This window comes from Spea bombifrons, chromosome 7 (genome assembly GCF_027358695.1).
Source record: "Spea bombifrons isolate aSpeBom1 chromosome 7, aSpeBom1.2.pri, whole genome shotgun sequence".
NCBI lineage: Eukaryota > Metazoa > Chordata > Amphibia > Anura > Pelobatidae > Spea > Spea bombifrons.
Window position 1 is genome coordinate 46,263,203 of NC_071093.1, and position 25,307 is coordinate 46,288,509.

At 40.9% G+C, this 25,307-nt stretch overlaps 2 protein-coding genes across 2 annotated transcripts; one reads left to right on the plus strand and one right to left on the minus strand.

The window, feature by feature from the left end:
* Positions 1–440: 440 nt before the first annotated feature.
* TNFRSF12A (TNF receptor superfamily member 12A) lies at positions 441–14,894 on the plus strand. The gene is made up of 4 exons (XM_053470613.1): positions 441–628; positions 13,103–13,204; positions 14,463–14,600; positions 14,733–14,894. The coding sequence occupies exons 1-4, from the start codon at positions 559–561 to the stop codon at positions 14,783–14,785; spliced, it is 363 nt and encodes a 120-aa protein (XP_053326588.1). The 5' UTR covers positions 441–558; the 3' UTR covers positions 14,786–14,894.
* Positions 14,895–16,797: 1,903 nt separating this feature from the next.
* On the minus strand, positions 16,798–23,955 carry B2M (beta-2-microglobulin). The gene is made up of 3 exons (XM_053470614.1): positions 23,864–23,955; positions 17,065–17,337; positions 16,798–16,861 (listed from the first exon to the last, which is right to left on the minus strand). Exons 1-3 carry the CDS (start codon positions 23,934–23,936, stop codon positions 16,854–16,856), a joined length of 354 nt encoding a protein of 117 aa, XP_053326589.1. The 5' UTR covers positions 23,937–23,955; the 3' UTR covers positions 16,798–16,853.
* Positions 23,956–25,307: the final 1,352 nt, after the last annotated feature.

Sequence of the window (25,307 nt, forward strand, 5' to 3'; positions counted from 1 at the left end):
AGAGAGAGTGCAGGAATAGAGAGAGTGGAGGAATAGAGAGAGTGGAGGAATAGAGAGAGTGCAGGAATAGAGAGAGCGGAGGAATAGAGAGAGCGGAGGGATAGAGAGAGTGCAGGAATAGAGAGAGTGGAGGAATAGAGAGTGGAGGAATAGAGAGTGGAGCGAGTGATAGTGGAAGGAGGAGGGAAGGAGCCGCATGGAATAGGCAGGATCCAGACAGGGGGGGTGTGACTCACTCATTCCTTCAGACAGCCCGAGCACTGGCAGGACCCGGGAGGGTGACTCAGTCATTCCTTGGAGAAGAGAGGGAAGGAGACAGGGACGGCCGGCTCGCTCCACACGTGGCAAGTGACACCCAGAGAGGGCCACTCAACCGAGGGTCACCGAGAGCAGAGGGCCACTCAACCGACAACCCAGGGACAACAAACCGAGGACCACCGACAGCCTAGGGCCACCAAACCGAGGGCCATCAGCAGCAGGTGGCTTCTAAACTTAGTGCAGCCAGAAGATCGCTCTGCAGGGGCCACCGTCTGCCACGGGCCAGGCTGAGACGACACAATGAGGCAAACACTGGTCACTTTGGTGCTGCTGGTCCTCGTGGAGCTTTGCCGAGGGGAACCTGATCCAGGTGAGTGGAGGGACTGGGGACCCTGCTACGGGTGGGCTGAAGGGGGGGTCCGGTTTAATTGTTTGAGTGGTTTGGTGCATTATGGGGTTAATGGTGAGTCGGGTGACTGACAGCGTAATACTAAGAGCAAAAAAGGGGTTAATAGCGATATAAGCTGTGTGAGAAAGCCAGAGATACTCGGCAGAGACCTGGACCGGGTTACCCCCCCCTTAAGGGCATGTCCTCCCCCCGATACACTGTACCGTACCCCGCCCCTTCTCTCCCCCATAGATTTTGTCAGACCCCCCCTCTCCTTTCTCCCTCTGATACATTTTACCCCCCTCCCCATCTCTTCTGCATTTTCATGAATGAACAGCTTCATGATGCTTAGGAAACCACGCCCCTAGTTCTGTTCTGATTGGCTGCCAAGATATGACATCCTTTATGAAAGAATGTTGAAATGTACCCTTCAGACAGAGCCCCCCCACACTAATACCTTTCCATTTGGCTCACCTGCCCCTCCTGCACCCTGGAAACCCTTTCACTGCTGGGGTGTGATAACATACGATTACCCATAACCCCGGGGCAAAACCATGCACTGCTGCCCCAGCCCTTGGCATTCAGGGATACAACAGACACCGGCATACAATAGGACAGACCCAACCGGTAACACGGGAACAGAACGGGACAGACACGGACAATAAACACATACATTAATGCACATTGTACTGCGCTGCGGAGTATGACGGCGATATATAAATAATAATAACACATTGTACAGCGCTGCGGAGTATGACGGCGATATATAAATAATAACACACATTGTACAGCGCTGTGGAGTATGACGGCGATATATAAATCATAATAACACACATTGTACAGCGCTGCGGAGTATGACGGCGATATATAAATAATAATAACACACATTGTACAGCGCTGCGGAGTATGACGGCGATATATAAATAATAATAACACACATTGTACAGCGCTGCGGAGTATGACGGTGATATATAAATAATAATAACACATTGTACAGCGCTGCGGAGTATGACGGTGATATATAAATAATAATAACACACATTGTACAGCGCTGCGGAGTATGACGGCGATATATAAATAATAATAATAACACACATTGTACAGCGCTGCGGAGTATGACGGCGATATATAAATAATAATAATAACACACATTGTACAGCGCTGCGGAGTATGACGGCGATATATAAATAATAATAACACATTGTACAGCGCTGCGGAGTATGACGGCGATATATAAATAATAATAACACACATTGTACAGCGCTGCGGAGTATGACGGCGATATATAAATAATAATAACACATTGTACAGCGCTGCGGAGTATGACGGCGATATATAAATAATAATAATAACACATTGTACAGCGCTGCGGAGTATGACGGCGATATATAAATAATAATAACACACATTGTACAGCGCTGCGGAGTATGACGGTGATATATAAATAATAATAACACACATTGTACAGCGCTGCGGAGTATGACGGCGATATATAAATAATAATAACACACATTGTACAGCGCTGCGGAGTATGACGGCGATATATAAATAATAATAACACACATTGTACAGCGCTGCGGAGTATGACGGCGATATATAAATAATAATAATAACACACATTGTACAGCGCTGCGGAGTATGACGGTGATATATAAATAATAATAACACACATTGTACAGCGCTGCGGAGTATGACAGCGATATATAAATAATAATAACACATTGTACAGCGCTGCGGAGTATGACGGCGATATATAAATAATAATAACACATTGTACAGCGCTGCGGAGTATGACGGCGATATATAAATAATAATAATAACACATTGTACAGCGCTGCGGAGTATGACGGCGATATATAAATAATAATAACACACATTGTACAGCGCTGCGGAGTATGACGGCGATATATAAATAATAACACATTGTACAGCGCTGTGGAATATGATGGCGATATATAAATAATAATAACACATTGTACAGCGCTGCGGAGTATGACGGCGATATATAAATAATAATAACACATTGTACAGCGCTGCGGAGTATGACTGCGATATATAAATAATAATAATAACACACATTGTACAGCGCTGCGGAGTATGACGGCGATATATAAATAATAATAACACATTGTACAGCGCTGCGGAGTATGACGGTGATATATAAATAATAATAACACACATTGTACAGCGCTGCGGAGTATGACGGCGATATATAAATAATAATAACACATTGTACAGCGCTGCGGAGTATGACGGCGATATATAAATAATAATAACACATTGTACAGCGCTGCGGAGTATGACGGCGATATATAAATAATAATAACACACATTGTACAGCGCTGCGGAGTATGACGGCGATATATAAATAATAATAACACATTGTACAGCGCTGCGGAGTATGACGGCGATATATAAATAATAACACACATTGTACAGCGCTGCGGAGTATGAGGGCGATATATAAATAATAATAACACACATTGTACAGCGCTGCGGCGTATGACGGCGATATATAAATAATAATAACACATTGTACAGCGCTGCGGAGTATGACGGCGATATATAAATAATAATAATAACACATTGTACAGCGCTGCAGAGTATGACGGCGATATATAAATAATAACACACATTGTACAGCGCTGCGGAGTATGACGGTGATATATAAATAATAACACACATTGTACAGCGCTGCGGAGTATGACAGCGATATATAAATAATAATAATAACACACATTGTACAGCGCTGCGGAGTATGACGGCGATATATAAATAATAATAACACACATTGTACAGCGCTGCGGAGTATGACGGCGATATATAAATAATAATAACACATTGTACAGCGCTGCGGAGTATGACAGCGATATATAAATAATAATAATAACACACATTGTACAGCGCTGCGGCGTATGACGGCGATATATAAATAATAATAACACATTGTACAGCGCTGCGGAGTATGACGGCGATATATAAATAATAATAACACACATTGTACAGCGCTGCGGAGTATGACGGCGATATATAAATAATAATAACACACATTGTACAGCGCTGCGGAGTATGACGGCGATATATAAATAATAATAATAACACATTGTACAGCGCTGCGGAGTATGACGGCGATATATAAATAATAATAACACACATTGTACAGCGCTGCGGAGTATGACGGCGATATATAAATAATAATAACACACATTGTACAGCGCTGCGGAGTATGACGGCGATATATAAATAATAATAACACACATTGTACAGCGCTGCGGAGTATGACGGCGATATATAAATAATAATAACACACATTGTACAGCGCTGCGGAGTATGACGGCGATATATAAATAATAATAACACACATTGTACAGCGCTGCGGAGTATGACGGTGATATATAAATAATAATAACACACATTGTACAGCGCTGCGGAGTATGACGGCGATATATAAATAATAATAATAACACATTGTACAGCGCTGCGGAGTATGAGGGCGATATATAAATAATAATAACACATTGTACAGCGCTGCGGAGTATGACGGCGATATATAAATAATAACACACATTGTACAGCGCTGTGGAGTATGACGGCGATATATAAATAATAATAACACACATTGTACAGCGCTGCGGAGTATGAGGGCGATATATAAATAATAATACACATTGTACAGCGCTGCGGAGTATGACGGCGATATATAAATAATAATAATAACACATTGTACAGCGCTGCGGAGTATGACGGCGATATATAAATAATAATAATAACACACATTGTACAGCGCTGCGGAGTATGACGGCGATATATAAATAATAATAACACACATTGTACAGCGCTGCGGAGTATGACGGCGATATATAAATAATAATAACACACATTGTACAGCGCTGCGGAGTATGACGGCGATATATAAATAATAATAATAACACACATTGTACAGCGCTGCGGAGTATGACGGCGATATATAAATAATAATAACACACATTGTACAGCGCTGCGGAGTATGAGGGCGATATATAAATAATAATAACACATTGTACAGCGCTGCGGAGTATGACGGCGATATATAAATAATAACACACATTGTACAGCGCTGCGGAGTATGACGGCGATATATAAATAATAATAACACACATTGTACAGCGCTGCGGAGTATGACGGCGATATATAAATAATAATAACACATTGTACAGCGCTGCGGAGTATGACGGCGATATATAAATAATAACACACATTGTACAGCGCTGCGGAGTATGACGGCGATATATAAATAATAATAACACACATTGTACAGCGCTGCGGAGTATGACGGCGATATATAAATAATAATAATAACACATTGTACAGCGCTGCGGAGTATGACGGCGATATATAAATAATAACACACATTGTACAGCGCTGCGGAGTATGACGGCGATATATAAATAATAATAACACACATTGTACAGCGCTGCAGAGTATGACGGCGATATATAAATAATAATAATAACACACATTGTACAGCGCTGCGGAGTATGACGGCGATATATAAATAATAATAACACATTGTACAGCGCTGCGGAGTATGACGGCGATATATAAATAATAATAACACATTGTACAGCGCTGCGGCATATGACGGCGATATATAAATAATAATAACACACATTGTACAGCGCTGCGGAGTATGACGGCGATATATAAATAATAATAACACACATTGTACAGCGCTGCGGAGTATGACGGCGATATATAAATAATAATAACACACATTGTACAGCGCTGTGGAGTATGACGGCGATATATAAATAATAATAATAACACATTGTACAGCGCTGCGGAGTATGACGGCGATATATAAATAATAATAACACATTGTACAGCGCTGCGGAGTATGACGGCGATATATAAATAATAATAACACACATTGTACAGCGCTGCGGAGTATGACGGCGATATATAAATAATAATAATAACACATTGTACAGCGCTGCGGAGTATGACGGCGATATATAAATAATAATAACACATTGTACAGCGCTGCGGAGTATGACGGCGATATATAAATAATAACACACATTGTACAGCGCTGCGGAGTATGACGGCGATATATAAATAATAATAACACACATTGTACAGCGCTGCGGAGTATGACGGCGATATATAAATAATAATAATAACACATTGTACAGCGCTGCAGAGTATGACGGCGATATATAAATAATAATAATAACACACATTGTACAGCGCTGCGGAGTATGACGGCGATATATAAATAATAATAACACACATTGTACAGCGCTGCGGAGTATGACGGCGATATATAAATAATAATAACACATTGTACAGCGCTGCGGAGTATGACGGCGATATATAAATAATAATAACACATTGTACAGCGCTGCGGCATATGACGGCGATATATAAATAATAATAACACACATTGTACAGCGCTGCGGAGTATGACGGCGATATATAAATAATAATAACACACATTGTACAGCGCTGCGGAGTATGACGGCGATATATAAATAATAATAATAACACACATTGTACAGCGCTGCGGAGTATGACGGCGATATATAAATAATAATAATAACACATTGTACAGCGCTGCGGAGTATGACGGCGATATATAAATAATAATAACACACATTGTACAGCGCTGCGGAGTATGACGGCGATATATAAATAATAATAACACACATTGTACAGCGCTGCGGAGTATGACGGCGATATATAAATAATAATAACACATTGTACAGCGCTGCGGAGTATGACAGCGATATATAAATAATAATAACACACATTGTACAGCGCTGCGGAGTATGACGGCGATATATAAATAATAATAACACATTGTACAGCGCTGCGGAGTATGACGGCGATATATAAATAATAATAACACATTGTACAGCACTGCGGAGTATGATGGCGATATATAAATAATAATAACACACATTGTACAGCGCTGCGGAGTATGACGGCGATATATAAATAATAATAACACACATTGTACAGCGCTGCGGAGTATGACAGCGATATATAAGTAATAATAATAACACATTGTACAGCGCTGCAGAGTATGACGGCGATATATAAATAATAATAACACACATTGTACAGCGCTGCGGAGTATGACGGCGATATATAAATAATAATAATACACATTGTACAGCGCTGCGGAGTATGACGGCGATATATAAATAATAATAATAACACACATTGTACAGCGCTGCGGAGTATGACGGCGATATATAAATAATAATAACACACATTGTACAGCGCTGCGGAGTATGACGGCGATATATAAATAATAATAATAACACATTGTACAGCGCTGCGGAGTATGACGGCGATATATAAATAATAATAATAACACATTGTACAGCGCTGCGGAGTATGACGGCGATATATAAATAATAATAATAACACATTGTACAGCGCTGCGGAGTATGACGGCGATATATAAATAATAATAATAACACACATTGTACAGCGCCGCGGAGTATGACGGCGATATATAAATAATAATAATAACACACATTGTACAGCGCTGCGGAGTATGACGGCGATATATAAATAATAATAATAACACATTGTACAGCGCTGCGGAGTATGACGGCGATATATAAATAATAATAATAACACATTGTACAGCGCTGCGGAGTATGACGGTGATATATAAATAATAATAACACATTGTACAGCGCTGCGGAGTATGACGGCGATATATAAATAATAATAATAACACATTGTACAGCGCTGCGGAGTATGACGGCGATATATAAATAATAATAACACACATTGTACAGCGCTGCGGAGTATGACGGCGATATATAAATAATAATAATAACACATTGTACAGCGCTGCGGAGTATGACGGCGATATATAAATAATAATAATAACACACATTGTACAGCGCCGCGGAGTATGACGGCGATATATAAATAATAATAATAACACACATTGTACAGCGCTGCGGAGTATGACGGCGATATATAAATAATAATAATAACACATTGTACAGCGCTGCGGAGTATGACGGCGATATATAAATAATAATAACACATTGTACAGCGCTGCGGAGTATGACGGTGATATATAAATAATAATAACACATTGTACAGCGCTGCGGAGTATGACAGCGATATATAAATAATAATAATAACACACATTGTACAGCGCTGCGGAGTATGACGGCGATATATAAATAATAATAACACACATTGTACAGCGCTGCGGAGTATGACGGCGATATATAAATAATAACACATTGTACAGCGCTGCGGAGTACGGATGTATATATACAGTATATGGATATATATATTTGCGTAGGGATGTATATATATATATACGGTATATGGATATGTATATATTTGCGTAGGGATGTATATATATATACGGTATATGTATATATATTTGCGTAGGGATGTATATATATATATACGGTATATGGATATATATATATTTGTATAGGGATGTATATATATACGGTATATGGATATATATTTGCGTAGGGATGTATATATATGTATATACGGTATATGGATATATATTTGCGTAGGGATGTATATATATATATATACGCTATATGGATATATATTTGTGTAGGGATGTATATATATATATACGGTATATGGATATATATATATTTGCGTAGGGATGTATATATATACGGTATATGGATATATATTTGCGTAGGGATGTATATATATATACGGTATATGTATATATATTTGCGTAGGGATGTATATATATATATACGGTATATGGATATATATATATTTGTATAGGGATGTATATATATACGGTATATGGATATATATTTGCGTAGGGATGTATATATATGTATATACGGTATATGGATATATATTTGCGTAGGGATGTATATATATATATATACGCTATATGGATATATATTTGTGTAGGGATGTATATATATATATACGGTATATGGATATATATTTGCGTAGGGATGTATATATATATATATACGGTATATGGATACATATTTGCGTAGGGATGTATATATATATACGGTATATGGATATATATATATTTGTGTAGGGATGTACTGAGGAGGAGACACTGTAGGGAAGAGCGCTGCAGGGGGGAGTTATTTCTTATACAGAGTTTTGGGCGAAGCTCCGGAGCGGCGCATGTGCCAGTTTATGAGGTCAGAACTCCAGGCCCTCAGCCCATGTCATGGCAGGAGACAACACGGAGTTCAACGGGTCTCAGGGGACCCCGCAAACCCATCTGTATCTCCTCCTTTAGTGCCAGCTATGGATGCATAGAATGGCCTTCCAGCAGAGGTGGTAGGGAGCGGCAGTGGGTTGAGCTGACGTCCCTAGGTAGAAATTGCAGGTTTCAGAGGACAGTCAGTTTCTATACGTCTGTAAGATGCCTAGAGGCGGAATAATAACTGGATATATCATGACCCGGACATATTACGCGCACGCGTGTGACAGTGCTGCAGGTATAAATACACGCCTAAACACGGGGCGGCCCACGCAGCGGCCCGAGGGGGAGCCGGAAACCGGGAATCTGATTAAACCATTCCAGATTTTATGCAACATGTTCTAGGAATTAGTGAAGTCGGTCCTGTCACCGACACTCTCTCACGTCTCTCTCTCACGTCTCTCTCTCACGTCTCTCTCTCACGTCTCTCTCTCACGTCTCTCTCTCACGTCTCTCTCTCTCTCACGTCTCTCTCTCACGTCTCTCTCTCTCACGTCTCTCTCTCACGTCTCCCTCTCACGTCTCTCTCTCGCTGTCTCTCTCTCTCACGTCTCCCTCTCACGTCTCTCACGTCTCTCACGTCTCCCTCTCACGTCTCTCTCTCACATCTCTCTCTCACGTCTCCCTCTCACGTCTCCCTCTCACATCTCTCTCTCTCACGTCTCTCTCTCACGTCTCCCTCTCACGTCTCTCTCTCACGTCTCTCTCTCACATCTCTCTCTCTCACGTCTCCCTCTCACGTCTCTCTCTCACATCTCTCTCTCACGTCTCCCTCTCACGTCTCCCTCTCACATCTCTCTCTCTCACGTCTCTCTCTCACGTCTCCCTCTCACGTCTCTCTCTCACGTCTCTCTCTCACATCTCTCTCTCTCACGTCTCCCTCTCACGTCTCTCTCTCACATCTCTCTCTCACGTCTCCCTCTCACGTCTCTCTCTCACATCTCTCTCTCACGTCTCTCTCTCACGTCTCCCTCTCACGTCTCTCTCTCACGTCTCTCTCTCACATCTCTCTCTCTCACGTCTCTCTCTCACGTCTCACTCCCTCACGTCTCTCTCTCACATCTCCCTCTCACGTCTCTCTCTCACGTCTCCCTCTCACGTCTCCCTCTCACATCTCTCTCTCTCACGTCTCTCTCTCACGTCTCCCTCTCACGTCTCTCTCTCACGTCTCTCTCTCACATCTCTCTCTCTCACGTCTCTCTCTCACGTCTCACTCCCTCACGTCTCTCTCTCACATCTCCCTCTCACGTCTCTCTCTCACGTCTCCCTCTCACATCTCTCTCTCTCACGTCTCTCTCTCACGTCTCCCTCTCACGTCTCTCTCTCACGTCTCCCTCTCACGTCTCTCTCTCACGTCTCTCTCTCACATCTCTCTCTCTCACGTCTCTCTCTCACGTCTCACTCCCTCACGTCTCACTCCCTCACATCTCTCTCTCACGTCTCTCTCTCACGTCTCCCTCTCACATCTCCCTCTCACGTCTCTCTCTCACGTCTCCCTCTCACGTCTCTCTCTCACGTCTCCCTCTCACGTCTCCCTCTCACGTCTCCCTCTCACGTCTCTCTCTCTCACGTCTCTCTCATGTCTCTCTCTCTCTCACGTCTCTCTCTCACGTCTCACTCCCTCACGTCTCTCTCTCACGTCTCTCTCTCTCACGTCTCTCTCTCGCTGTCTCTCTCTCTCACGTCTCTCTCTCTCACGTCTCTCTCTCACGTCTCTCTCTCACGTCTCCCTCTCACGTCTCCCTCTCACGTCTCCCTCTCACGTCTCTCTCTCTCACGTCTCTCTCTCTCTCTCACGTCTCCCTCTCACGTCTCTCTCTCTCACGTCTCTCTCATGTCTCTCTCTCTCTCTCACGTCTCTCTCTCACGTCTCACTCCCTCACGTCTCTCTCTCACGTCTCTCTCTCTCACGTCTCTCTCTCGCTGTCTCTCTCTCTCACGTCTCTCTCTCTCACGTCTCTCTCTCTCACGTCTCTCCCTCTCACGTCTCTCTCTCACGTCTCTCTCTCTCTCACGTCTCTCTCTCACGTCTCTCTCTCACGTCTCACTCCCTCACGTCTCTCTCTCACGTCTCTCTCTCTCACGTCTCTCTCTCTCACGTCTCTCTCTCTCACGTCTCTCTCTCTCACGTCTCTCCCTCTCACGTCTCTCTCTCACGTCTCTCTCACGTCTCTCTCTCACGTCTCTCTCTCACGTCTCTCTCTCACGTCTCTCTCTCTCACGTCTCTCTCTCTCACGTCTCTCTCTCGTCTCCCCTCACTGTCTCTCCCCCTTCAGTCCTCCCAGTTTAGCTCCTGACCTCACCAGCTGAGTATGAGACCGATGTGTGACTCACCCAGGGAGGGGGCAGAAAAGAGACAGAAAAGAGCCTGAGAAGGGAGCGAGAGGAGCGGCAGCGCCCCCCCCCTCTAACTCCTTTTCTCCTTCTTCTCTTTCTTTCCTGCCCTCTCACTACCCCATGAGTCATAACCAGTGAATACTCAGGTTGGTATGTGAGTGGGAGCTCGAGACCGCCCAGAGAGAGAGACTGCAGGGGAGAGAGAGAGAGACCGTAGCATATACAGCAAGAGAGAGACAGCAGGATATAGAGAGAGCGAGACTGCAGAGGAGAGAGACCGCAGGGTGTAGAGGAGAGAGAGAGACCGCAGGGTGTAGAGGAGAGAGACCGCAGGGTGTAGAGGATAGAGAGAGACCGCAGGGTGTAGAGGAGAGAGAGAGAGGCCGCAGGCTGTAGAGGATAGAGAGAGACCGCAGGGTGTAGAGGATAGAGAGAGACCGCAGGGTGTAGAGGATAGAGAGAGACCGCAGGGTGTAGAGGAGAGAGAGACTGCAGGGTGTAGAGGAGAGAGAGACTGCAGGGTGTAGAGCAGAAATAAAAATACCCCTGGACTCTAGAAATCGCCCGGGGTAACTGCGGGGTCGCGCAGAGGTCAGGGAAGCCCTCCTGTGGTTACATTTGCCCACGAGCCATTTTTAGAGCCCGACCAAAAGACACAGGAAGTGACATCATCGCGGCAGCTCGCCCATCTTTATTTAATAATTTTTTTTTTTTATTATTATTTTTTATAAATACATACAAATTACATAAATAAGGAAACAAACTGGAACATACATAAGGTTAGTGCATAATGTTTGTATGGTTCCTTATTTCAGCTCTATTAATTCCTGTGGTTTTATGCATATTAGGATTTTGTATAAATTGTAGATTACTGTTATATTAGTAAATAGAAGGGATATATCTGTATTCTCTGACGCATTCCGCTGTCATTTACCTCGTGTAAGTATTTCGATATTATTTAGCTCAAATATGAATGTTACAGAGAATCATACAGCCTCTAATATATAAATCATTGAAACAATGCTCAAATATATTAGCTAGTTTAAATTATAATAATACCGAAAATAAGGAGTCAAATAGATGTTAATTACTTATCCACATTCGTCCATCAGTCGTACATCATTGGCCTTATTCCCCCTTTTTTCCTTCCCTATTATATACATGGTATCGTTTATACGTTTTTAAGCAATAAAAAATGGGTTATTTAACTAATTACATATGGTTGGCATGGAAGGTGCGTGGGTGATCCATGGTAACCATATCCCCAGATATTTCTTTCTATTTCCTGTACTCATATTGTGTGTAGGCCCATCTTTATTTAATTCCTTAGCAGACAAATGGACGATTACCGGCCGAGCGGAAAGATGATTTTCGCATCGGGAATTTTAGAGAAAAACTCGAGGGGCATCGGCGGGCCGGGCTGTGGGGGGGGGGGCGGAGGTCAGGCCGGGGGGGTCTGAGTCACAGGGGGTGATCACGCGGGGTATTTGCTGAGCCTGCAGAGCATTCCCTGCTATATATAAACACGGACAGGACCTGAGAACACGCGTGACATCATCCCCACGAGTCAGCCATGACATCACTAGCAGGATATAAATGTATTATATAATCGCAGCTGTCCCACACTGCCAGGGGTCTGTGCCGACAGTGCGCTCCGTATAGTGACGCTGAGTATATCCGTGCCGACAGTGCGCTCCGTATAGTGACGCTGAGTATATCCGTGCCGACAGTGCGCTCCGTATAGTGCCGCTGAGTATATCCGTGCCGACAGTGCGCTCCGTATACTGATGCTGAGTATATCCATGCCGACAGTGCGCTCCGTATACTGATGCTGAGTATATCCATGCCGACAGTGCGCTCCGTATACTGATGCTGAGTATTTCCTCCCCAGGTGTCTCTTGCCCCTCTGGACGCTCGTGGAGCTCGGACCTCGGGAGGTGCATGGAGTGCGTGATCTGCGAGCAATCCAGCAAGAGCGACTTCTGCCAGACATGTAAGAGACAGCCACGAGAGCGTAACAGACAGAGACAGTCACTGATATTACGAGAGCGTAACAGAGAGACAGTCACTGATATTACGAGAGCGTAACAGACAGAGACAGTCACTGATATTACGAGAGCGTAACAGACAGAGACAGTCACTGATATTACGAGAGTGTAACAGAGAGAGACAGTCACTGATATTACGAGAGTGTAACAGAGAGAGACAGTCACTGATATTACGAGAGTGTAACAGAGAGAGACAGTCACTGATATTACGAGAGTGTAACAGAGAGAGACAGTCACTGATATTACGAGAGCGTAACAGAGAGAGACAGTCACTGATATTACGAGAGCGTAACAGAGAGACAGTCACTGATATTACGAGAGTGTAACAGAGAGAGACAGTCACTGATATTACGAGAGCGTAACAGAGAGACAGTCACTGATATTACGAGAGCGTAACAGACAGAGACAGTCACTGATATTACGAGAGTGTAACAGAGAGAGACAGTCACTGATATTACGAGAGCGTAACAGACAGAGACAGTCACTGATATTACGAGAGCGTAACAGAGAGACAGTCACTGATATTACGAGAGTGTAACAGAGAGACAGTCACTGATATTACGAGAGCGTAACAGAGAGAGACAGTCACTGATATTACGAGAGCGTAACAGAGAGACAGTCACTGATATTACGAGAGCGTAACAGACAGAGAGACAGTCACTGATATTACGAGAGTGTAACAGAGACAGTCAGTGATATTACGAGAGCGTAACAGACAGAGAGACAGTCACTGATATTACGAGAGTGTAACAGAGAGAGACAGTCACTGATATTACGAGAGCGTAACAGAGAGACAGTCACTGATATTACGAGAGCGTAACAGACAGAGACAGTCACTGATATTACGAGAGTGTAACAGAGAGAGACAGTCACTGATATTACGAGAGCGTAACAGACAGAGACAGTCACTGATATTACGAGAGCGTAACAGAGAGACAGTCACTGATATTACGAGAGCGTAACAGAGACAGTCAGTGATATTACGAGAGCGTAACAGACAGAGAGACAGTCACTGATATTAGGAGAGCGTAACAGAGACAGTCACTGATATTATGAGAGCGTAACAGAGAGACAGTCACTGATATTACGAGAGCGTAACAGAGAGAGACAGTCACTGATATTACGAGAGCGTAACAGAGAGAGACAGTCACTGATATTACGAGAGCGTGTGACGGTCGGTGACTAATTTGTGGTTGGTTGCAGGTGAGAGCCCAGAAAAGCAGCCGTTCTTCCCCCTGCTGCTGGTTATCGGATTGTCAGCTCTTGGGTTCGCTCTCATCGTTGTTATCCTGAGTGTCACCGTGTATCTCACCCACTGCCGCAGGAAAAGCAAGTTCACCAGTGAGTACGGACACTAGTCCTAGAGGGGCAGGCTCTAGGAGCTTAACCCTTTGAGTGTGTATCAGAATTCCCACGGTCTGTGGACCCCCGCTCCTTCCTCTTATATCTGTGTGTTCTCTGCTTACTCGACAGCCCCCATCGAAGAGACGGGCGCCCACTCGGCGGAGGCGCTGCTCATACACTGAAGGTGGGCGAGTGTTAGTGAGCGAGCAGCAGGGGGCGCAACGCTCTGCAGTCCCAGCGACGACTCTGTTTCACCCCCTCTTCGCAGACCGCCTCCGTGGGATCTTCCTACCCGAGACGGCGGGGGACGCTGCTACCCGTGCACTTTATACATGTATATATATGTACGGAGGATGTATAGATATATATATAGGTGTATATACCTGCGCTGGACGCAGGGACAGATGCTTTTTTGTTTTTTAACCCTTCGTGGAGCGTTGCCGAGCAGCGCGGACTCATCCGTCTGGCCCAGAAACGTTTCGTTTCCCACCATTTCCGGACACGGCTTCTCCCTCCTGGCCCGCGGTCCGGGCTCACACTACACCCCACGCTCGCATTCTGTTCTCTCAGCAGGCTCTGAAGCTGGGCGCCCTCCCAAAAAATGACAATTATGGCACATTCCACCCCACACCACGTTAGAGTGTAAGCTTCGCAGCGCAGGGTCGTGTCTGTCTTATTGCACAAGTGCCTCGTTGGATTGGTAAGAAATAAATGATAAGATCTGTTTTCAACGCGTGTTTTATTTGCATTCCTGGGATATAGGAGGCTGACTTACAGAGAGTTACTTTTTATTTACTTTACTAAGAGGGTGGTGGATCAGTGGAACAGCCTCCCAGCAGAAGCGGTAGAGGGTAATACAGCGAGGGGATTAAAACATTCATGGGATAGGTAAAAGACTGATTAAGGTTTGAGTCGTTACAGCAGGTGGAACGGGCGACGAGACGGGGGGCCGGATGGGGCCGATCTGCCGGCAGGTTACACATGATTCTCTTATTTTCCCCAAGTTATTTTTATTTAAATCACAGGAATATCGTAAAAAATATTAAAAAAGAAACTTTCTTTTCAATGTTAATGCAAAATTTCAAAACCAAGATTATTAACAGCAAAAAACTATTTGCAAAATCTTTATTCAGCAAATTTAATGATAAAGCAGGAAGCAAGCGGCAGAAACGTGCGCGGCATTTATTACGGTATATACTGAGATGCAATGCCCAGGGGTAGTAGGGACAGGGAATGGACACTAAACTAGTAGGTGGAATCCAGAGCTATGTGCAGCAGTGCCCACCAGGGGGCAGCAAATAGCCACAAAGGGACAGCTTCCTATTCACTTCAACGTATATTATTATTATTATTATATGATGTATATATAATATAATGTAGAAGCTGAGAGGTCCCTTTACATTCATACGGTGTGGCCCTTCCATGGGGCATTTTGCAGGAACACCCCCCCCCCCATGGCCCTTTGCCCATCCGCAGGACATCATTTCATATGCTTGGGTAGTTTTCACATGTTATAGAGACCATAATTCCTCCCTCAGATACCTTAGATTTACTTTAATGAGAGGGGAGTAGATAAGTGGAGCAGCCTCCCAGCAGAAGTGGTAGAGGGTAATACAGTGAGGGATTAAACATGCATGGGATAGACATACGGCTCCTGAAGACGAGACCAACAACTGATTAAGGTTTCAGTCTTTACAGACTAGACGGGGGGCCGGCAGGGGCCGATCTGCCGCCAGGTTGTGGGTTTCAATGACATTTTATTGGCTTCTAATCTTTAGTGTTTTGTACAGAGGAGAAGCGACGGCTCCCCAGCTGGATGGACTGCAAGTCTCATCATTGCGAGACTATTAGGTGGAAGACAATGGGTGCCAAAGGGTTAAATAACTAATACGGTTATTTATATTACAGAACGCGCTGCTGCATCAATACTTTCTGGCTAGTAAGATGAATTCGACCCCCTAGTGTCATGCGACAAGAGAGGGCACCCATATGCTGAAGGCTTTATTGCCATAGCAGCAGGAAAAAAAGTGCATTGGCTTTTGTGTGCTGCGGGAAGCGGCAGACGGTTCTGATCCGCTCGTCGGGGGGGGGGGCATCCTTATTTACATTAAAGGTAAAATCAAACAATTCTTTGTCAGATGCCTCCTTCGTGGGCAGCCGGCCGGGAGGAATCCACGGGAATTGGGGTCGTTCTCATTGCAGGCGAGAGGGGAGAGAGAGAGGCGAGAGAGGCGCTTCGGGATTTATCATCTAAACAGCTGCGGAAAAAGGAAAAGACGGATTGGTTAGAATTCCGGAAGACTCTCCCGTTACCGAGCGGCGAGGCGAGTGCCTGCTCACTCAGTGACGGTATCTCCACTCGCTCCACGACTCGCACAGAAGGGAGAGCGTCCCCGAGTGACACCTAAATTATACAGCGCCCCCGGCCCCCACTCACTGATCCCCCCCAGGGTTCACTCACTCTGCTCGTAGGTCTTGGTGACGCCGTTGTGCAGGACCTTGCACTGGAAAGTGTCGCCCTCCCGCGGGGTAACGTCGGCGCTTGAGATCATCTGATAGGTCCAGTCCCTCTGGAAGGTCAGGTCGCTATGTCTGCAGCCCGGAATTTCCTCCCCGTTCCTCAGGAGCTTCACCTCGATAAGCGGAGGGTGGAAGCTCTCGACGTAGCAGATGATGGTGTTCTTGGAGTCAGCAGACAAGGGTCTCTCGGTGTAAAGGTTCACCTTTGGGCTCTCTAAAGCGGGAGAGAGAGAAAGGAGAGGGGTGAGGAGAGAGGAGAGGGATGACAAGAGGAGAGAGGAGAGGTGTACATCCATACATAATATACACACACACATATATATATATATCCCTGTAACAATCCATAAACACACATTATATATATATATCCCTGTAACAATATAAATATATATCTCTATCTGTAACAATATTCCACAAATCTGAAACAAGGAGGGGCCGATCGCGCAGGGAAATTCCACTTAACTCTTTACTGTGCGGATCCGTATATATATATATATCCCTGTAACAATCCGTATATATATATATCCCTGTAACAATCCGTATATATATATCCCTGTAACAATCCGTATATATATATATCCCTGTAACAATCCGTATATATATATATATCCCTGTAACAATCCGTATATATATATCCCTGTAACAATCCGTATATATATATATATCCCTGTAACAATCCGTATATATATATATATCCCTGTAACAATCCGTATATATATATATATATCCCTGTAACAATCCGTATATATATATATCCCTGTAACAATCCGTATATATATATCCCTGTAACAATCCGTATATATATATCCCTGTAACAATCCGTATATATATATATATCCCTGTAACAATCCGTATATATATATATATCCCTGTAACAATCCGTATATATATATATATCCCTGTAACAATCCGTATATATATATATCCCTGTAACAATCCATATATATATATATATCCCTGTAACAATCCGTATATATATATATCCCTGTAACAATCCGTATATATATATATATCCCTGTAACAATCCGTATATATATATATATCCCTGTAACAATCCGCATATATATATATATCCCTGTAACAATCCGTATATATATATATCCCTGTAACAATCCGTATATATATATATATCCCTGTAACAATCCGTATATATATATATCCCTGTAACAATCCGTATATATATATATATATCCCTGTAACAATCCGTATATATATATATATCCCTGTAACAATCCGTATATATATATCCCTGTAACAATCCGTATATATATATCCCTGTAACAATCCGTATATATATATATATCCCTGTAACAATCCGTATATATATATATATCCCTGTAACAATCCGCATATATATATATCCCTGTAACAATCCGTATATATATATATATATCCCTGTAACAATCCGTATATATATATATATCCCTGTAACAATCCGTATATATATATATATCCCTGTAACAATCCGTATATATATATCCCTGTAACAATCCGTATATATATATATATATCCCTGTAACAATCCGTATATATATATATATCCCTGTAACAATCCGCATATATATATATCCCTGTAACAATCCGTATATATATATATATATCCCTGTAACAATCCGTATATATATATATATATCTATCCCTGTAACAATCCGTATATATATATATATCCCTGTAACAATCCGTATATATATATCCCTGTAACAATCCGTATATATATATATCCCTGTAACAATCCGTATATATATATATATCCCTGTAACAATCCGTATATATATATATCCCTGTAACAATCCGTATATATATATATATATCCCTGTAACAATCCGTATATATATATATATCCCTGTAACAATCCGTATATATATATATATCCCTGTAACAATCCGTATATATATATATCCCTGTAACAATCCATATATATATATATATCCCTGTAACAATCCGTATATATATATATATATCCCTGTAACAATCCGTATATATATATATATATATATCCCTGTAACAATCCGTATATATATATATCCCTGTAACAATCCGTATATATATATCCCTGTAACAATCCGTATATATATATATATCCCTGTAACAATCCGTATATATATATATATCCCTGTAACAATCCGTATATATATATATATCCCTGTAACAATCCGCATATATATATATCCCTGTAACAATCCGTATATATATATATCCCTGTAACAATCCGTATATATATATATATATCCCTGTAACAATCCGTATATATATATATATCCCTGTAACAATCCGCATATATATATATCCCTGTAACAATCCGTATATATATATATCCCTGTAACAATCCGTATATATATATCCCTGTAACAATCCGTATATATATATCCCTGTAACAATCCGTATATATATATATATATCCCTGTAACAATCCGTATATATATATATATCCCTGTAACAATCCGCATATATATATATCCCTGTAACAATCCGTATATATATATATCCCTGTAACAATCCGTATATATATATATATATCCCTGTAACAATCCGTATATATATATCCCTGTAACAATCCGTATATATATATATATCCCTGTAACAATCCGTATATATATATATATCCCTGTAACAATCCGCATATATATATATCCCTGTAACAATCCGTATATATATATATATATCCCTGTAACAATCCGTATATATATATATATCCCTGTAACAATCCGTATATATATATATATATCCCTGTAACAATCCGTATATATATATATATCCCTGTAACAATCCGTATATATATATATATATCCCTGTAACAATCCGTATATATATATATATCCCTGTAACAATCCGTATATATATATATCCCTGTAACAATCCGTATATATATATATCCCTGTAACAATCCGTATATATATATATATATCCCTGTAACAATCCGTATATATATATATATCCCTGTAACAATCCGTATATATATATATATATCCCTGTAACAATCCGTATATATATATATATCCCTGTAACAATCCGTATATATATATCTATCCCTGTAACAATCCGTATATATATATATATCCCTGTAACAATCCGTATATATATATCCCTGTAACAATCCGTATATATATATATATCCCTGTAACAATCCGTATATATATATATATATCCCTGTAACAATCCGTATATATATATATATCCCTGTAACAATCCGTATATATATATATATATCCCTGTAACAATCCGTATATATATATATCCCTGTAACAATCCGTATATATATATATATCCCTGTAACAATCCGTATATATATATATATCCCTGTAACAATCCGTATATATATATCCCTGTAACAATCCGTATATATATATATATCCCTGTAACAATCCGTATATATATATCCCTGTAACAATCCGTATATATATATCCCTGTAACAATCCGTATATATATATATATCCCTGTAACAATCCGTATATATATATATCCCTGTAACAATCCGTATATATATATATATCCCTGTAACAATCCGTATATATATATATATCCCTGTAACAATCCGTATATATATATATCCCTGTAACAATCCGTATATATATATATCCCTGTAACAATCCGTATATATATATATATATCCCTGTAACAATCCGTATATATATATATATCCCTGTAACAATCCGCATATATATATATCCCTGTAACAATCCGTATATATATATATATCCCTGTAACAATCCGCATATATATATATATCCCTGTAACAATCCGTATATATATATATCCCTGTAACAATCCGTATATATATATATATCCCTGTAACAATCCGCATATATATATATATCCCTGTAACAATCCGCATATATATATATATCCCTGTAACAATCCGTATATATATATATATCCCTGTAACAATCCGTATATATATATATCCCTGTAACAATCCGTATATATATATATATCCCTGTAACAATCCGTATATATATATATATCCCTGTAACAATCCGTATATATATATATCCCTGTAACAATCCGTATATATATATATATCCCTGTAACAATCCGTATATATATATATATCCCTGTAACAATCCGTATATATATATATCCCTGTAACAATCCGTATATATATATATATCCCTGTAACAATCCGTATATATATATATATCCCTGTAACAATCCGTATATATATATATATCCCTGTAACAATCCGTATATATATATATATCCCTGTAACAATCCGTATATATATATATCCCTGTAACAATCCGTATATATATATATATCCCTGTAACAATCCGCATATATATATATATCCCTGTAACAATCCGTATATATATATATATATCCCTGTAACAATCCGTATATATATATATATCCCTGTAACAATCCGTATATATATATATCCCTGTAACAATCCGTATATATATATCCCTGTAACAATCCGTATATATATATATATATCCCTGTAACAATCCGTATATATATATATCCCTGTAACAATCCGTATATATATATCCCTGTAACAATCCGTATATATATATTTATCCCTGTAACAATCCGTATATATATATATCCCTGTAACAATCCGTATATATATATATATATATATCCCTGTAACAATCCGTATATATATATCCCTGTAACAATCCGTATATATATATATCCCTGTAACAATCCGTATATATATATATATATCCCTGTAACAATCCGTATATATATATATATCCCTGTAACAATCCGTATATATATATATATCCCTGTAACAATCCGTATATATATATATATATCCCTGTAACAATCCGTATATATATATATATATCCCTGTAACAATCCGTATATATATATATATCCCTGTAACAATCCGTATATATATATATATATCCCTGTAACAATCCGTATATATATATATATCCCTGTAACAATCCGTATATATATATATATATCCCTGTAACAATCCGTATATATATATATATCCCTGTAACAATCCGTATATATATATATATCCCTGTAACAATCCGTATATATATATATATCCCTGTAACAATCCGTATATATATATATATATCCCTGTAACAATCCATATATATATATATCCCTGTAACAATCCGTATATATATATATATATCCCTGTAACAATCCGTATATATATATATATATCTATCCCTGTAACAATCCGTATATATATATATATCCCTGTAACAATCCGTATATATATATCCCTGTAACAATCCGTATATATATATATCCCTGTAACAATCCGTATATATATATATATCCCTGTAACAATCCGTATATATATATATATATATATCCCTGTAACAATCCGTATATATATATCCCTGTAACAATCCGTATATATATATATCCTTGTAACAATCCATATATATATATATATCCCTGTAACAATCCGTATATATATATATATCCCTGTAACAATCCGTATATATATATATATCCCTGTAACAATCCGTATATATATATCCCTGTAACAATCCGTATATATATATCCCTGTAACAATCCGTATATATATATATATCCCTGTAACAATCCGTATATATATATATCCCTGTAACAATCCGTATATATATATATATCCCTGTAACAATCCGTATATATATATATATCCCTGTAACAATCCGTATATATATATCCCTGTAACAATCCGTATATATATATATATATATATCCCTGTAACAATCCGTATATATATATATATCCCTGTAACAATCCGTATATATATATCCCTGTAACAATCCGTATATATATATATATCCCTGTAACAATCCGTATATATATATATCCCTGTAACAATCCGTATATATATATATATATCCCTGTAACAATCCGTATATATATATATATCCCTGTAACAATCCGTATATATATATATATATCCCTGTAACAATCCGTATATATATATATATCCCTGTAACAATCCGTATATATATATATATCCCTGTAACAATCCGTATATATATATATATCCCTGTAACAATCCGTATATATATATATATCCCTGTAACAATCCGTATATATATATATATATCCCTGTAACAATCCGTATATATATATATATCCCTGTAACAATCCGTATATATATATATATATCCCTGTAACAATCCGTATATATATATATATATCCCTGTAACAATCCGTATATATATATATATCCCTGTAACAATCCGTATATATATATATATCCCTGTAACAATCCGTATATATATATCCCTGTAACAATATTTATATATAAATAAGAGGCACGAGAGAAGGACGGAGGGGAGAAAACGAAAGTGAAAGGAGAGAAAGAAAGTGGGGGATGGGGTGACTGCGAAGTTAAGAGGGGGACAGAGGGACCACCTAGGAGAGAAGGGCTATCAAGGGAGGAAAAGGGACAGTGAAGGGCCACTCAGAAAAAGAGAGAGAGCGAGAGAGAACACTCAGGAGAGAGAGAGAGGGCACACTCAGGGAAGAGAGAGAGGGCACACTCAGGGAAGAGAGAGAGGGCACACTCAGGGAAGAGAAAAAGAAAGAGAGGGGACACTCAAGAAAGAGAGAAAGAAAGAGAGGGGACACTCAAGAAAGAGAGAGGACACTCAGGAAAGAGAGAGAGAGAGAGAAGGGGCACTGAGGAGAGGAGAACTCAGGAGTCAAGAGAGAAAGAAGGGAGAGAGGAGGGAAACTTATGAGATAATGGAGATTTAGGGAAAGAGAGCAGCCTTTTAGTAGAGGAGGAAGCTGAGGGCCGGTACCCTCCGGTGCACTTACTGATCTCAGCCCAGGCCAGGCTCAGCCCCAGCAGCAGGACGGTTCCCACAACGAGCGGCCGCATCTTCGGCATGACTGCTACGAAATCGATCTGTATGAGAAAAAGCGAGTGGCGCAGCGTTTATATACGCCTGCCATAGCGGCCAATCAGATATTCGCTTCCGCTCCGCATCACTAGTCCCCAGGCAGACAGCGGATTTTCAGGTTAAGCGCGGAGTTGGTGCGCATGCGCCTTGGGTTTTCCCCGTCAGGGTGTCTGCTTCCAGGTAGTGAATGTTTTTGTTCTGCCCTGATGAGGGGCAATTGGGAGGGTAGGGAGGCGGAATTCTCAGCCCCAGCGCAGCTACTTTCATTTTCCCTGCCAGACAGACGGTTATGTAATATCCCTGATTTACCTATAACGCTGCTGTATAAACAGTAACGTCCCGGTGGGGCCCGTCTGTCGCCGCAGATGATACTTTATTGTATTAGAGCGCAAGCTTTTAGGACCTGAAGCCTGATCTATGTGGCGATAGGAAGCATGACAGGAATGGGTTAAACAGAGCCTGGGAACTGGGGCTGTGTTACCCCCAGGGGTTGTTTGGTATCCAAGCGGGGTAATAGGTCCAGGCTTTCCGCTGAAGCAAAATTTATTAACCTGCGAGGTACCGTGACGGTGATAGAGGAGATATTATCATATCAGGCACCGAACGGGGCGGCTCATGGGGAAAAGGAAGGCTTTTTTTCTATAAAAAGGTGCAAATCTGGGAGGGAATTTCAAATGACTTTGAGAAAGAACGGTAACGTCTGGAGAGTCCCGGCGATCGGAGAGGATTCTGTATTCATTCCTTATTTTTTTTCTTTTTTTTTTTTTATATTAGGCCTTAAATATAACTGGGTGATGGCAGCAAACGCTTTTGGGGTGATCTGTTTGGGGTAAGCGAAGCCGCTCTGTCCCCGGACGGTAAACGGTTAACCTAAGGACGGGTTGTTGTTAACCCTTTCACAGACATACCCCTGTCAGGGGCCAGCTTGGGACCCCCGCCACAGACTGTCCCCTACTCTTCCTTCTAAGGCAAATTAGGTGAAGCGTTGTATAAAACGGCGCCACCTACTGAGCTGTGCTTTGACCCCCAGGGGCCACAGGTTCATACTTACCCCATCCTATCAGGCCGCATGTAGCAGAGGCGGCCTGCGCTGCTTCGTCACGGTTTATTAATTAATATATAATAATAATATTTATAGATATTGTGAGGTAATCTGCTACAAACTAAAAATGGCCGCTCTCTCTGGAGTGATACTTCTATCTTTTCTAATCTTCTCCTTCCGTTCCCGCCATTGCACATTTTTTCTTGGCCACCTTTATTTTTGGAGCATTGGGGCACCTGTAGGATTGGGGCCTTGGGAATAAACCCTGCGCCCTACGATCTGAGCAGAATACACCAAAACACGGCAAAGCGAGACA

What these genes read in the sequence shown, in the direction of transcription:
- B2M (XM_053470614.1), bottom strand. Translation starts at nt 23,936, where the DNA reads ATGCCGAAGATGCGGCCGCTCGTTGTGGGAACCGTCCTGCTGCTGGGG. An exon ending in CCTGGCCTGGGCTGAGATCA is followed by an intron (nt 17,338 to 23,863) that starts GTAAGTGCACCG and finishes CTCCCGCTTTAG; the next exon opens with AGAGCCCAAAGGTGAACCTT.
- TNFRSF12A (XM_053470613.1), top strand. Translation starts at nt 559, where the DNA reads ATGAGGCAAACACTGGTCACTTTGGTGCTGCTGGTCCTCGTGGAGCTT. An exon ending in CCGAGGGGAACCTGATCCAG is followed by an intron (nt 629 to 13,102) that starts GTGAGTGGAGGG and finishes TTTCCTCCCCAG; the next exon opens with GTGTCTCTTGCCCCTCTGGA. An exon ending in GAGCGACTTCTGCCAGACAT is followed by an intron (nt 13,205 to 14,462) that starts GTAAGAGACAGC and finishes GGTTGGTTGCAG; the next exon opens with GTGAGAGCCCAGAAAAGCAG.